The sequence below is a fragment of the Arachis hypogaea genome, chromosome 19 (genome assembly GCF_003086295.3).
Source record: "Arachis hypogaea cultivar Tifrunner chromosome 19, arahy.Tifrunner.gnm2.J5K5, whole genome shotgun sequence".
NCBI lineage: Eukaryota > Viridiplantae > Streptophyta > Magnoliopsida > Fabales > Fabaceae > Arachis > Arachis hypogaea.
In genome coordinates this window covers 136,288,260-136,300,858 of record NC_092054.1, presented here as the reverse complement: position 1 = coordinate 136,300,858, position 12,599 = coordinate 136,288,260, and the positions used below count along the sequence as shown (strand labels likewise).

Sequence of the window (12,599 nt, the reverse complement as noted above, 5' to 3'; positions counted from 1 at the left end):
TTCAATTGCCAAGATCAGAGGACATATGTTTAAACCGATTCACAGCGTATTTACCTTTTGATAGCCGAAACTGTACGACGCTGGGTATATTGCTAAAAGCTATAATATGGGCTGCTTTCGAAGATTTTAAGGATCTTAGATCTTTGATGTGATTTTAACGAGTTTGCTTCATTCAGACGGGTTTTAATACTGTGCACCTCATTAGCAATGGTGCGTGGTTCATCGTTATAGAATAGCAGTATTCCTTTTGAGCCTACAAGGGTTTGGTTTTCAAAGTCATGGTCAATCAAAAGGTTGTATTAGGATTTTTTTTAAATAAATAAAAAAAATTATATATGTATCATTTTATATAAAAATATAACTATTATTTTACGTATTATTTCTTACTCATATTTGTAGCCGGTAAATGAATTTGAAAGCATATTTTCTATCTTAACTTCGCAGTCACTGTTTCATCCAGTGAATTTGAGGCAGAGTAAACACATTAGCTATTATACACAGTTTCTATTATTTTTAACAGGTTACTAGTATTTATGTTTTAAAGTTAATGGAGTCATAGAGAGTAAATAAATAATTAACTTCAAATTAACATTCATAAAAATATTGTTTTAGTTTAAGTTTTGAAAAATCAAATTTCTACAAACTTATAAATTTAAAACAGAATGATTAAAATATAAAGACACCAGCTAAATCTATGCAATTATGTAATTCGAAAAATAATTAAAATATTATATCAATTAAAATGTTATTTAATTTGTGAAATAAAGTGCATAATAAATATTTTGATGGTGGTATTTATTATCTCAAGTTCTGAAAAATCCAATTTTGAGTTCTTAGGCCACCATCTTGGAAAATTATATTTTATATAAATTTTGTTATTAAAAGTCTCGGTAATAATTCTTTGGATGCTAATAAATCAAAAGATAATTTTTGATAAATTTTAAGAAATTGTTAATCATGCCGTTATAAATTTATAAGTTTGTAAAATAAAATATTTTTCAAAATTTGAACTATTCTTATTACTTTTATTTTTTTTATATTTTATTTATATCCAAATAGAGTATTTTTTTATTCACATTTATGTTTTAAAATTAATTATTTATTTACCCTCTATTAAATTTAAATGTCAATGAATTGTTGAAAATAGTAAAAACTGTGTAAAGTAGCCGTCGTGTTTATAACTTTATATGTTACAAATTTTCTATCAGTGTTCAGTACCAGCGAAATTGTATTGAAAATTTTCTTTTTCAATTTCGCTAGCAGTTGACTGTAAAAATAAGGTTGAAAATATGCGTTTTTAATTTCGCTTACACTGGCTGCGAAAATTAAAAATAATATGTAAAATATTAAATAGTTGTATTTTTGTATAAAATGTTAAATATGTAACTCTTCTATTTATTAAAAAAAAGGCCAAGGATTAAAAGGTTCTTAAATGTCAAGTGAAAATCAGATGTCATTGATAATAAGCTCATAGTCTGATAATGTTTAAGGAAAATTAATGTAGCGTCTTTAATTAAATAAATTAGAAGAGGTGGTCCAACTTTAAAACCAAGGAAAAAAAAAAAACGGAAATGTTTGGTAACTAAAGAAAATCAGCCAAAAACAGCCATAACTTGCATTATTTAACATTCATTAATTGTTGCGACAATTAATTAATGCTAAATAAGGCAAGTTCTAGCTGTTTTTTTTTGTCTACCTAGCATTACCCAAAAAAAAAACCTAATATTGATGCACCTTAATGAAAAGTAATTAATAAACCTATTTTAGTGTCATCCTAACATGCACATGTGCAGAATATCCCATTTGTTCTCAAGTAAACAGATGAGAAAGTGAAGGGAGGTTGTGGACTTGATGCTGATGCACAACCATGGAGCAGAGGGAGTGAGTTAAAACTTAAAAGTACATTAAAAACATAACATAAAATCAAACTAAAAAGTCTCCACTGGTCCAACATTATAGTAAATGGTGGAACCACGTAGAACGATTTAAAACTTTATAAACTATAATAACAACGAGTTTTTTAGAAGAAATAAAAAATTACATATTTAGTGTTTTATACAAGAATACAACTATTTATCATTTTACGTATTATTTTTTATTTTTGCAGTTGGTGTAAGTAAAATTAAAAAACCTTTATTTTTTATATTAGTTTAACAGTCATTGCCTGCAAAATTAAGAATGAAAAAATCTCAATGTAATTTCGTTAGCACTGTCAGCAAATTTGCGACAGATGCTACTCTACACAACTTCAATTATTTTCAACAAGGTATTGACATTTCTTTTAACTTAAAACATAAATATCAAAAAATATAATAACAAAAATAAAAATTTAAAATTTTGTGTTTTAGTTCATATTTTAAAAAATATGTATTTTTACAAATTTATAAATTTAAAATAAAATAATTAATAATTTTTTAAAATTTATTAAAAATTATCGTTTGATTCATTAATATCTAAATAACCGAAAATCTTACTTACAACAATGGATTGTCATTTTCAATTACAAGTTGATCACTGATTATTTATATACTAAATCATCGTTGTGAAAAGTAATTAAGTTCATCATCATCATCCCAATTAAGACAACTAAAGTTCAAAAGTGCTATATATCATAAAAAAATACTAATAATAATGACGAAAATTCGAACAAAGCTAACAAACACGAGATTTTCATTAGCTTCGAAGTTCCAAGAAAAAAAAATATATATATACGTTAAAGGCAACATCATCGCAATTTGCAATGCTTGAAAACGAAATATTAAAATGCCAAGTAATAACCATTTGGAATTAATGACAAAACTAGACGGAGAATACAAAGTAACTAGTTATAACTACCAACTAAATTGGAATAATATTTTTATGCACTTTGAGCATATTCAGTGTACTTTATTCTCTTTTCATATAATTTTCAGATATTATAACATAAAAATCCATAGTTAAATATATTTTTAAAAGTACATATTTAATGTATTAGATCTTGCAAGTAATTATCACTAAATTTACAATTTATTTCTTTGATATCATGAATAGCAATTTCTAAAGAAAAAAACAAAGATTTATTTAGTCCTTCCTTGGTTATACCGTTAAAGTATATGTCAATTACATTGAGCCATTCAGCCACCATTAATCAAATCATAGTTCACATAATCATATTAACATCAAAACCAATATTTGTTTCACACCTACCCCTCATTCTCTACATCAATTCCTATATATACAAGAAATTAATTCATACAAAACTCATAACAACAATATAATAAAATCCAATAATTGTCACACCCTATATCTCTCTCTACACCAACTACTTTCTATATATATGCACACAAGGAATTGGTACACTCATAACCAAATTTCTTCAATATTTTCTCACTTTGAAGAAGTTAAGTTTCAACTTTATCATATATAGATACATGGCAAATAGTTCAACCAACACTATTGCTACTTTTCCGCCAGTGGAAAAATGTAACTCCATAGGGAGAGAAAACCACACTGTTGTGGCAGACATGGATGGAACTTTGCTCATAGGGCGAAGTTCCTTCCCATACTTTGCCCTAATTGCCTTTGAGGTCGGTGGGTTCCTAAGACTCCTCTTCTTTCTCTTGGCATCCCCATTGGCTGCCATTTTATACTACTTTGTCTCCGAATCCGCGGGGATTCAAGTCCTCGTCTTCGCCTCAATGGCGGGGATGAGGCTCTCCAGTATAGAGTCTGTAGCACGTGCCGTGCTCCCCAAGTTTTATTCTGGGGATCTCCACCCGGAGACATGGCGCGTGTTTTCGTCATGTGGAAGGCGGTACGTCCTCACGGCGAATCCACGGGTGATGGTGGAGCCATTTTTGAAGGAGATGTTGGGTGCCGACATAGTTTTGGGGACAGAATTAGAAAGTTATAAGGGAAGAGCAACCGGATTTGTTTGCAAGCCCGGAGTTCTTGTTGGAAAAAATAAAGCAGATGTGCTCAAGAAAACTTTTGGTGATGAGAAACCAGATATTGGACTTGGAGATAGACTCACTGATGCTCCTTTCATGTCTTTGTGCAAGGTAATAATAATAAATACCATTTTTTAATATACATTTTTCATAACATAAAAAGAAAATGTACTCATTTCTTAAAAAGGAAAAAGAGAGAGTAAATTTTGTTCTAGCTAGCTAGGTAGGTTAAGTAAAATGAAATTCTAATAGTATATATATGGTTGTTTGCATGCATGCAGGAAGCATATATTGTCCCTCCAAAACCACAAGTGAAGGCAGTTACAAGTGAGAAGCTTCCAAAACCCATAATATTTCATGATGGAAGGCTTGTCCAAAAGCCAACACCTCTCAATGCACTGCTAACACTCCTTTGGATCCCTCTAGGGTTTCCCTTAGCCTGCCTCCGCATCGCCGCCGGATCTCTCCTCCCTATGCCACTTGTCTACTACGCCTTTTGGGCCCTCGGCGTCCGCGTCACCATCAAAGGAACACCACCTCCGCCGGCAAATAAATCCAGCGGCCAAAGCGGTGTCCTCTTCATATGCTCCCACAGAACCCTACTTGACCCTATTTTTCTCTCCACAGCCCTCGGCCGCCCTATACCGGCCGTAACCTACTCAGTCTCACGTCTCTCGGAGATAATCTCACCAATCAAGACGGTTAGATTAAGCCGTGATCGCGCCACGGACGCTTCGATGATTAAGAAGCTTCTACAAGAAGGCGACCTTGCAATTTGCCCTGAAGGGACAACTTGCAGGGAACCTTTCCTTCTAAGGTTTTCGGCCTTGTTCGCGGAGTTGACGGACGAATTGGTGCCGGTGGCAATGGTGAATAGGATGAGCATGTTCCATGGAACAACCGCTAGAGGGTGGAAAGGGATGGATCCATTCTACTTCTTCATGAACCCTAGCCCAGCTTATGAGGTAACATTCTTGAACAAGTTGCCTAAGGACTTGACTTGTGGGTCTGGTGGCAAGATGAGCATTGATGTGGCCAATTACATTCAGAGGCTCATTGCTGCAACATTGTCATATGAATGCACAAACTTCACTAGGAAAGACAAGTACAAGGCTCTTGCTGGTAATGATGGAACTGTCCCTCTTGACAAAAACCCTATTCTTAAGGCCAACAAACTCATGGGCTGCTAATCAATTTCAATGTTAAACTTGTCTCTAATTCAAATACATACATCGTCTATCTTTTATGTTAGATCATGTTACTCTAAAATGTGAACATTGATAGAGCGAAAATTAAAGTAAACAAGTTTAGTCGGTCTTGAATCAAGTGTTGGAATTTATATATAATTAATAAAAAATACAAAATTTAATATTGGTTAATTTTTTATTTTATTATTTTAGTAATCTCCTAGTATTAGAACATCTTTTTCTTTTGAGAGCCACTCAGATAAAAGACGCTTAAAACAAATTTTTTAAAGATAGTTTTTAGTAATTAAAACTAGTATTTTTATCTGTAATAATATTACGGAAATATAAATTTTTTAAAATTACGGTCAACTTTGTTCTAACAGTATAAATTATGCATGACACAAAAGATTTACGAAATCAAACTACTTTTTTATGGTAGGTTGACAAAAATTTCAGACTAAGAAGACAAAGGTATCTGTAGATAAAAAATTAAATAATAATTAGATATTAGCATAAAAAATTATACTAATAGTTATAAAATTAACTCAAAAATTAATTTTTTTAAAACAATTGAATCTTGATTCTAATTTTTAATTATAATATTAGTATTCTCTCCAAATTATATGTAATAAATATTTGAAAGAAGAGAAATAAAAATATAGATTAGAAAGATAAGTGGTGAAAATTTAAAACTAAATAAAAAACTAAAAAAATATGTATATAATAATAATAATAATAATAATAATAATAATAATAATAATTTTTATTTGAATTATATTATTTTGTTAATTTTGTTTTCTGTAAAACAGAAATATAGAAAAAATAGAAAATGAGAGAAAAAAAGAGAGAAAGATAAAGATGAAGAATGAGAGTAAGAGTAAGAGCAAAAGTGAGAGTTTGTTAATTTTGGAAGAAAAAATTTTAATTTTAATAGTAAAAAAAATCGGATGACATATTTTGATTTGTCAAATTACTAATATAAAATATAAATTATATATAGAGTAAAAATGGTAGAGAGAAATGAAAAATGGAGAGAGATAGATGAGAGAATTTAGGAAGGGAGTTTATTAATTTTGAAAAAAAATATTTTTTCTCAATTTTAATAACAAAGTGTCATGTGATACTTTTGATTATTAAATTAGATAGTAATATATGATACATAATATAGGTATATTTTAATTTCAATTTTAATATTTTAATTTAAATTTTAATGTAATTAAAGAATATCACATTTTGGTTCTCAAATTAATAATTAATCATTGATATTGATAATGATATATAAAATAGATAGAGTGGTTGAAGGAACGAGAGAAATAGAGAAATGAAGAGGGAGGAGGGGAGAACTCTTTAATTCTGGAGGAAAATATTTGATTTCAATTGCGATGAGGGAGTGACATATAGCACATTTTGATTGTAAAATTAGTAATTAGATAGTAATATATGATACATAATATAGGTATATTTTAATTTCAATTTTAATATTTTAATTTCAATTTTAATATTTTAATTTAAATTTTAATGTAATTAAAGAATGTCACATTTTGATTCTCAAATTAATAATTAATCATTGATATTGATAATGATATATAAAATAGATAGAGTGGTGGGCAATTTACATCAATAAATTGTTTGTCCCTTAAATTTACGCAATTGCATTGTTTCAAAAATGAAGACGTAAATACATTGTTTCATATATCTATAGAAACCGCTACTACCAGTAGCAGTTTATCAAAACACGTAATCCGCTATAGCCAGCAGTGGTTTACATGCGAATGGGGGAACACAGAAACCGCTAGAGGCTGTCGCGGTTTCTGTTTGTTGATGCTTGGCCATAAACCGCTAGAGGCTTATGTGCGTACACCGCTAGAGGCAGTAGCGGTTTATGTGTATTGGGACATGTGCGTACACCGCTAGAGGCTTACGTTGATTAGAAAAAAAATGTTTGTTTATGCTAAATTAAGTTACAAAAAGATTGAGAGAAAGAAAACGGAGTATATATTTTTTGCAATTATATGATTTATATGGATAAAAAATGAAGTAATTTTTAAAGAAAAAGTGTATGCTTTAGTGAATTTTTTACTAAAAATAAATTATTTTATCATTCATGAGTTTTAGAAGGGATGAAGATAAAAAAAAATTTAGTCTTAGTTTATATATTTTAGTACTCTGTGAGTACTCACTCTTTGATTTGCTATTTAATCTCATTTTAATAATAAATACAAATAAAAAATTATTACATGCATATTTATATTTTTTATTTTATTCATCAAAATTATGATGTTATCACTATTAATAGTATATACCATTAATTATCATTTCACAATTAATGGTATATACTATTTAAATAATATTATAAATAAAAAATTTAATTTATCATTTCACAATATAATTTAAAAAATATAAATATGCATGTAATATAATTACTTCATTTTTTATTCATATAAATCGTATGATTGCAAAAAATATATACTCCGTTTTCTTTCTCTCAATCTTTTTGTAACTTAATTTAGCATAAACAAACATTTTTTCTAATCAACGTAAACCGCTGCTGTCTCTAGCGGTTTACGCACATGTCCCAATACACATAAACCGCTACTGCCAGTAGCGATTTATGGCCAAGCATCAACAAACAGAAACCGCGACAGCCTCTAGTGGTTTCTGTGTTCCCCCATTCGCATGTAAACCGCTGCTAGCTATAGCGGATTACGTGTTTTGATAAACCGCTATTGGCAATAGCGGTTTCTATAGATATATGAAACAATGTATTTGCGTTTTCATTTTTAAAACAATGCAATTACGTAAATTTGAGAGACAAATAATTTATTTATGTAAATTGCCCTAGAGTGGTTGAAGGAATGAGAGAAATAGAGAAAGGAAGAGGGAGGAGGGAGAACTCTTTAATTCTGGAGGGAAATATTTGATTTCAATTGCAACAAGGGAGTGACATATAACACATTTTGGTTGTAAAATTAGTAAGGATGAGAGAATAACTCTTTAATTTTGGTGGAAATGATTTAATTTCAATTACAATGAGAGAGTGACATGTGGCACATTTTGGTTGTAAGGAGGAGAGGATAATTCCTTAATTTTGGAGGGAAAAATTTGATTCCAATTGCAATGAGAAAGTGACATGTGGCACATTTTGGTTGTAAAATTAGATATATATAATAGATTTAATATATATAATTGATTAAATTGTGTTTTTTTACAAAATTAAATCAGACAAATTGATTTGGCCAAAAAATCGGTAAATTAAATCTTGAATCGGTCTAAATTAATATTTTTTTTTATAAAAAGTGACTACAATATTTCTATTATAGAAAACGACTAAAATACTCTTATTATTATTATTATTATTATTATTATTATTAATTTTGAGAACCGTAAATTCAAACTCTTCTCTTCTCTTTGTGTCATCGTAGGGTTAAGATTTAGGATTCTCAATATTAATTATAAGAATCATTTTCTAAAAAAAAAATAATTTAGACCGATTTAAAATTTGATTTATAAATTTTTTGGTCAAATCGATTTATTTAATTTAATTTTGATAAAAATAACACCATTTAATCAATTATATATATTAACTTTTAATTGCTAAAAAATATCTTTAAAAAAAATATTTTAGATTTCTTTATCTATTGGCTTCCTTTTCTTTTATGTGTTAGATGAGCTAGATATATATAAAAGATAAATTTTGTTTTTAATTGAAATAAAACGAAAATTTAAAAATTGTTTCTATTTTACATATATTCTAAAAGATGTCCTTAACGAGAATAATATAATATATTGTTTTGTCCATTGATGGATAACTAAGTTGACAATGTCTTGCATACATGCAAGAACATCAATTTTCAGAAACATTCTTAAATCCGTAAAGCAAAGTGACAAACATAGTATTTGTCTCTCGAATTCATCACTAAAAAGGACAGAAAATACTTTACTTCTTCCTTTGGAATACGATACATTAATGAGTATACCTAAGAGTATCAATTTGCAAAATAACCTCATAAACATGCTTTTAAAATATTCAAATCAAATATAAATTGACCTATTCAATTTAGATACTATATTTTTTTTTCTTAATAAAAAAAGTAAAGTTGGTTTTATTGTTAATCATCCACACATTTCAATTTAGATTCTTCTTGTTCCAAGGCCATTGTTATTATGGGCAGGGCTTACGATAGTCCAAATAATAACAATAATCTAATGATAAATAAAGTAGGATATACTTATATATGCACCTTATACTCTATGATGCATTACCCTTTTCATTTTGGTCAAATTTTATTTAAAAAACAACACGCGCACACATACACACGTTAACACATAAGTAGGCGTGATAAGAAAATATAATATGTATACTAGTACTTTTAGCTAGAATCACTTATAAAATTTAACCATTCAATAGAGATTAGATTTTATTTATTTATATGAAATTCTTACATGTTCAAAGGCGATTAGGTGATCAAATTTTGTTTCTGCAACACTAGAAAATATAATGATAAGTTATTCATAATATCCGAATAAATGATATGTACGAAACTCTCAATTTTTTTCGGATAGTTTGTACGAAAATCCCGTTACTTCTAAACTATATTTAACCATATTTATATTTTTTAAAAAAACTAAAAAATGTATAACAACATAGGACATTAGATTATCTAAGTCCAAAACTTAGCTAGCATTGGCTCCCAAGAACATGGTTATCACGGTTTGGAAATAAAAGGGGGGAAAAACACAAACACACACGACAGACTCATGAAAATGACCAAGTATGAAACTGCAAAGACATCAAATTAATAATGAAAAACAAGACATGTAAAGATTGTATGGAACTTTCACATGAAACAAACTCCAAAACAAATCAGGAATATAATATTCCATCTTGCCAAATAATTTCTTCGCCTACATCCCGCAGAAAAATGTACTAAAGTATGGAACCTTTTATCCCTTTACAAATTTATGGTACAAATCCAGATAGTGAATTGAGAATACCATACAAAAGGGTATAAATTTGAAATGAAAAAAAATACCCCACAGTCGGTGACAACAATTTATATACAAGGTTAAAACTTATTCATGCAAAATTGATAACTAAAAAATATTATATATAATTTAATTAAACATATGAAATTATTTCATAGTTTTCAATTATCAACTTTAAATAAAAGATCACTACATATAAATCTTTACATATAAATTTTTACCTTTATATTTTGTGAAAAAAACAATGGTCCTCTTTTTCCATATATATATATATATATATATATATCATCTTGTCTTTTGTATTTATTAAAAGGGATTTTTCAGTCAGGAACATAGACCTATCTTACGTGGAGAGAGGATACTTGTCACCACTGAAATTAAAAAAAAAAAATAATCAAAGTTGTATATTATATATATTTACTCTTATTATAATGTTTTTGTTCCCATAATAAATTATAGATGATTTTTTAAAAATTTATCTTTAAAAAATAATTTATTTAATTGAACGAAACATGCAGCAATATTTACCTTGTTAAATCTGATTTAATATTAAAACTCAAAATAAATAGAACTGCTCAATAAAAAAATTAATTAGTGATAATATATTTTTTAAAACTAACCAATTAGTTAATTATCAAACTAAAAACTTAATTTTTTAAACACATAAAATTATCAATGTTTTTTTTTTGTCTTCAAAAATCATTTGATATAAAAAAGAACATTATCTGTTTATCTATCTATTAATTAATATTATTTATTTTAACTCTTAAATAATCATATTTGTAACCGTTGTTTTTGTTGAAAAGGTTATTTTTTTTTTCCATAAATATTATAACAAATGAATTCTCTAATTGAGTGGAAGGTATCAACAGTTAAGTTTTTCTAATACTTAAATATAATTCTAACTTCAAATTATAAATACTAGTATATTAATAGACATATCATACCTATTGATTAGTTCTTTTATTTATTAAATATGTAAAAATAATAAAAATACAATTAACTGAAAATATGAGATAACAAATTGCTTATAATTTAACTAAAATTTTGAGTTCAGATTTTAGAAATAAAAAAAAATATTTTTTCAAAATTGTATATAATAAAAAGTATTTTTAAAAAAAAGTTGCGCACTAATTCTTTTTAATTTCTATATCTCTAATTTTCTATTACATAAAGTATAAACATTAATATTCAATAAAATTTATTCTAATATATTTTCGTCCCCACTATGAAAATTTTATGGATACGTCATAGAACGAGAATGAATTATCTTTAACTATTTATTGGCGCTGATTTCTGCCTCATATTGTTGAAGAATAAGGCTGCATGAATTAATGGTCCGTGCATGTAGAAGACCATGATTCCATAATTTGATGGAAAGCAACCTCCAACACCTACCAACAGGACCAAACTTGTTATTATTTGCAAATCCTGAAACATCCAAAATATATATATGATGATAATGAAGCATGACATTTTGATTGAAGGCTAAGTCATAAAGAGGATAAAAGAACATATAATACAGAGCAAAGTGTCAACTTATTCTTCCTTCAAATCCAGATTTGTGTCTCTCACTCTAATATAAAACAGCTCCTTTCAATATGCATCTATATATTAAGACAACGTAATTTTACTCGAATTTTGGTTTCTCACATTTGTCTCACGATTTTGTAAATAATAAATTTAAAGATAAAGTATATTTTTTGTCCTTGAAATTTGTTAAAAGTTTAGAAAATATTCTTAAGTTTTATTTTGTTTCAACTTTGTCCAAAAAATTTTCAATTTGTATCGAATATATTCCTGGCGGGTAATTTTTTCAAAAAAATTAGAATGAATTTAGCAACAATTTCACAAGAACAACCTTCAACACAACCAACTCAAACATAGGTATCATGCATTATTACTAGATTGGTCCTAAACCTTCTCAAAATTTGACTATTTGGGATATATTTGATGTAAATTAAAAACCTCAGAAAAAATTGAAACAAAATACAACTTAAGAGTATTTTTGAAATATTTTTCAAACTTTAGAGACAAAATATATACTTTACCCGAAATTTAAAATGGTTATAGAGCAGACTAGAGTCAAACCCAGTCTCTTCAAGTAATACTCCATATATATGAAGCACGAACAGCGACAAGAACATGGGACACAACACGCAGGCACACTAATTTCAATTTTTTTTGAGACACAAAAACATGCCATATATATTAAAATATAAACTGCTTTAGATAAATTGTAACAATATCTTGATATTTTATTAAAATTAAAGCACAAACTAATTTTTTTAATGTCTTTTTTAATTATATAAATCATGTAAGAATTGTTTGTATTAATGAATAATAAGAGTAATATTAGGTAATCAACCTTTTTTTCAACCAACATTAGCCGATATATTTAAAACTATTTTATTTATCTTAAATCTTAGACATTAAATCATAAACATTTAACTCTAAATACTAAATTATAAACCTCAACATTAAAGTTGACTAATGT

General features: G+C 27.7%; 2 protein-coding genes across 8 annotated transcripts in view; one reads left to right on the top strand and one right to left on the bottom strand.

The window, feature by feature from the left end:
* Positions 1-3,377: 3,377 nt before the first annotated feature.
* Positions 3,378-5,148, top strand: LOC112778830 (glycerol-3-phosphate acyltransferase RAM2-like). Its single transcript, XM_025823111.2, has 2 exons — positions 3,378-4,040; positions 4,211-5,148. The coding sequence occupies exons 1-2, from the start codon at positions 3,411-3,413 to the stop codon at positions 5,117-5,119; spliced, it is 1,539 nt and encodes a 512-aa protein (XP_025678896.2). The 5' UTR covers positions 3,378-3,410; the 3' UTR covers positions 5,120-5,148.
* A 6,077-nt stretch (positions 5,149-11,225) lies between these two features.
* The window catches only part of LOC112776086 (polycomb group protein EMBRYONIC FLOWER 2), a 13,901-nt gene continuing 12,527 nt past the window's right edge, over positions 11,226-12,599 (bottom strand). For 5 of the 7 annotated variants that reach the window (XM_072226622.1, XM_072226623.1, XM_072226628.1 and 2 more), the window contains exon 16: positions 11,226-11,496. In XM_072226622.1, the coding sequence (XP_072082723.1) occupies positions 11,379-11,496 (118 nt within the window). In that variant the 3' untranslated portion in view covers positions 11,226-11,378. Of the gene's footprint in view, positions 11,534-12,599 lie in introns of all 7 variants that reach the window. The other 2 variants (XM_072226624.1, XM_072226625.1) reach the window with 1 other exon arrangement.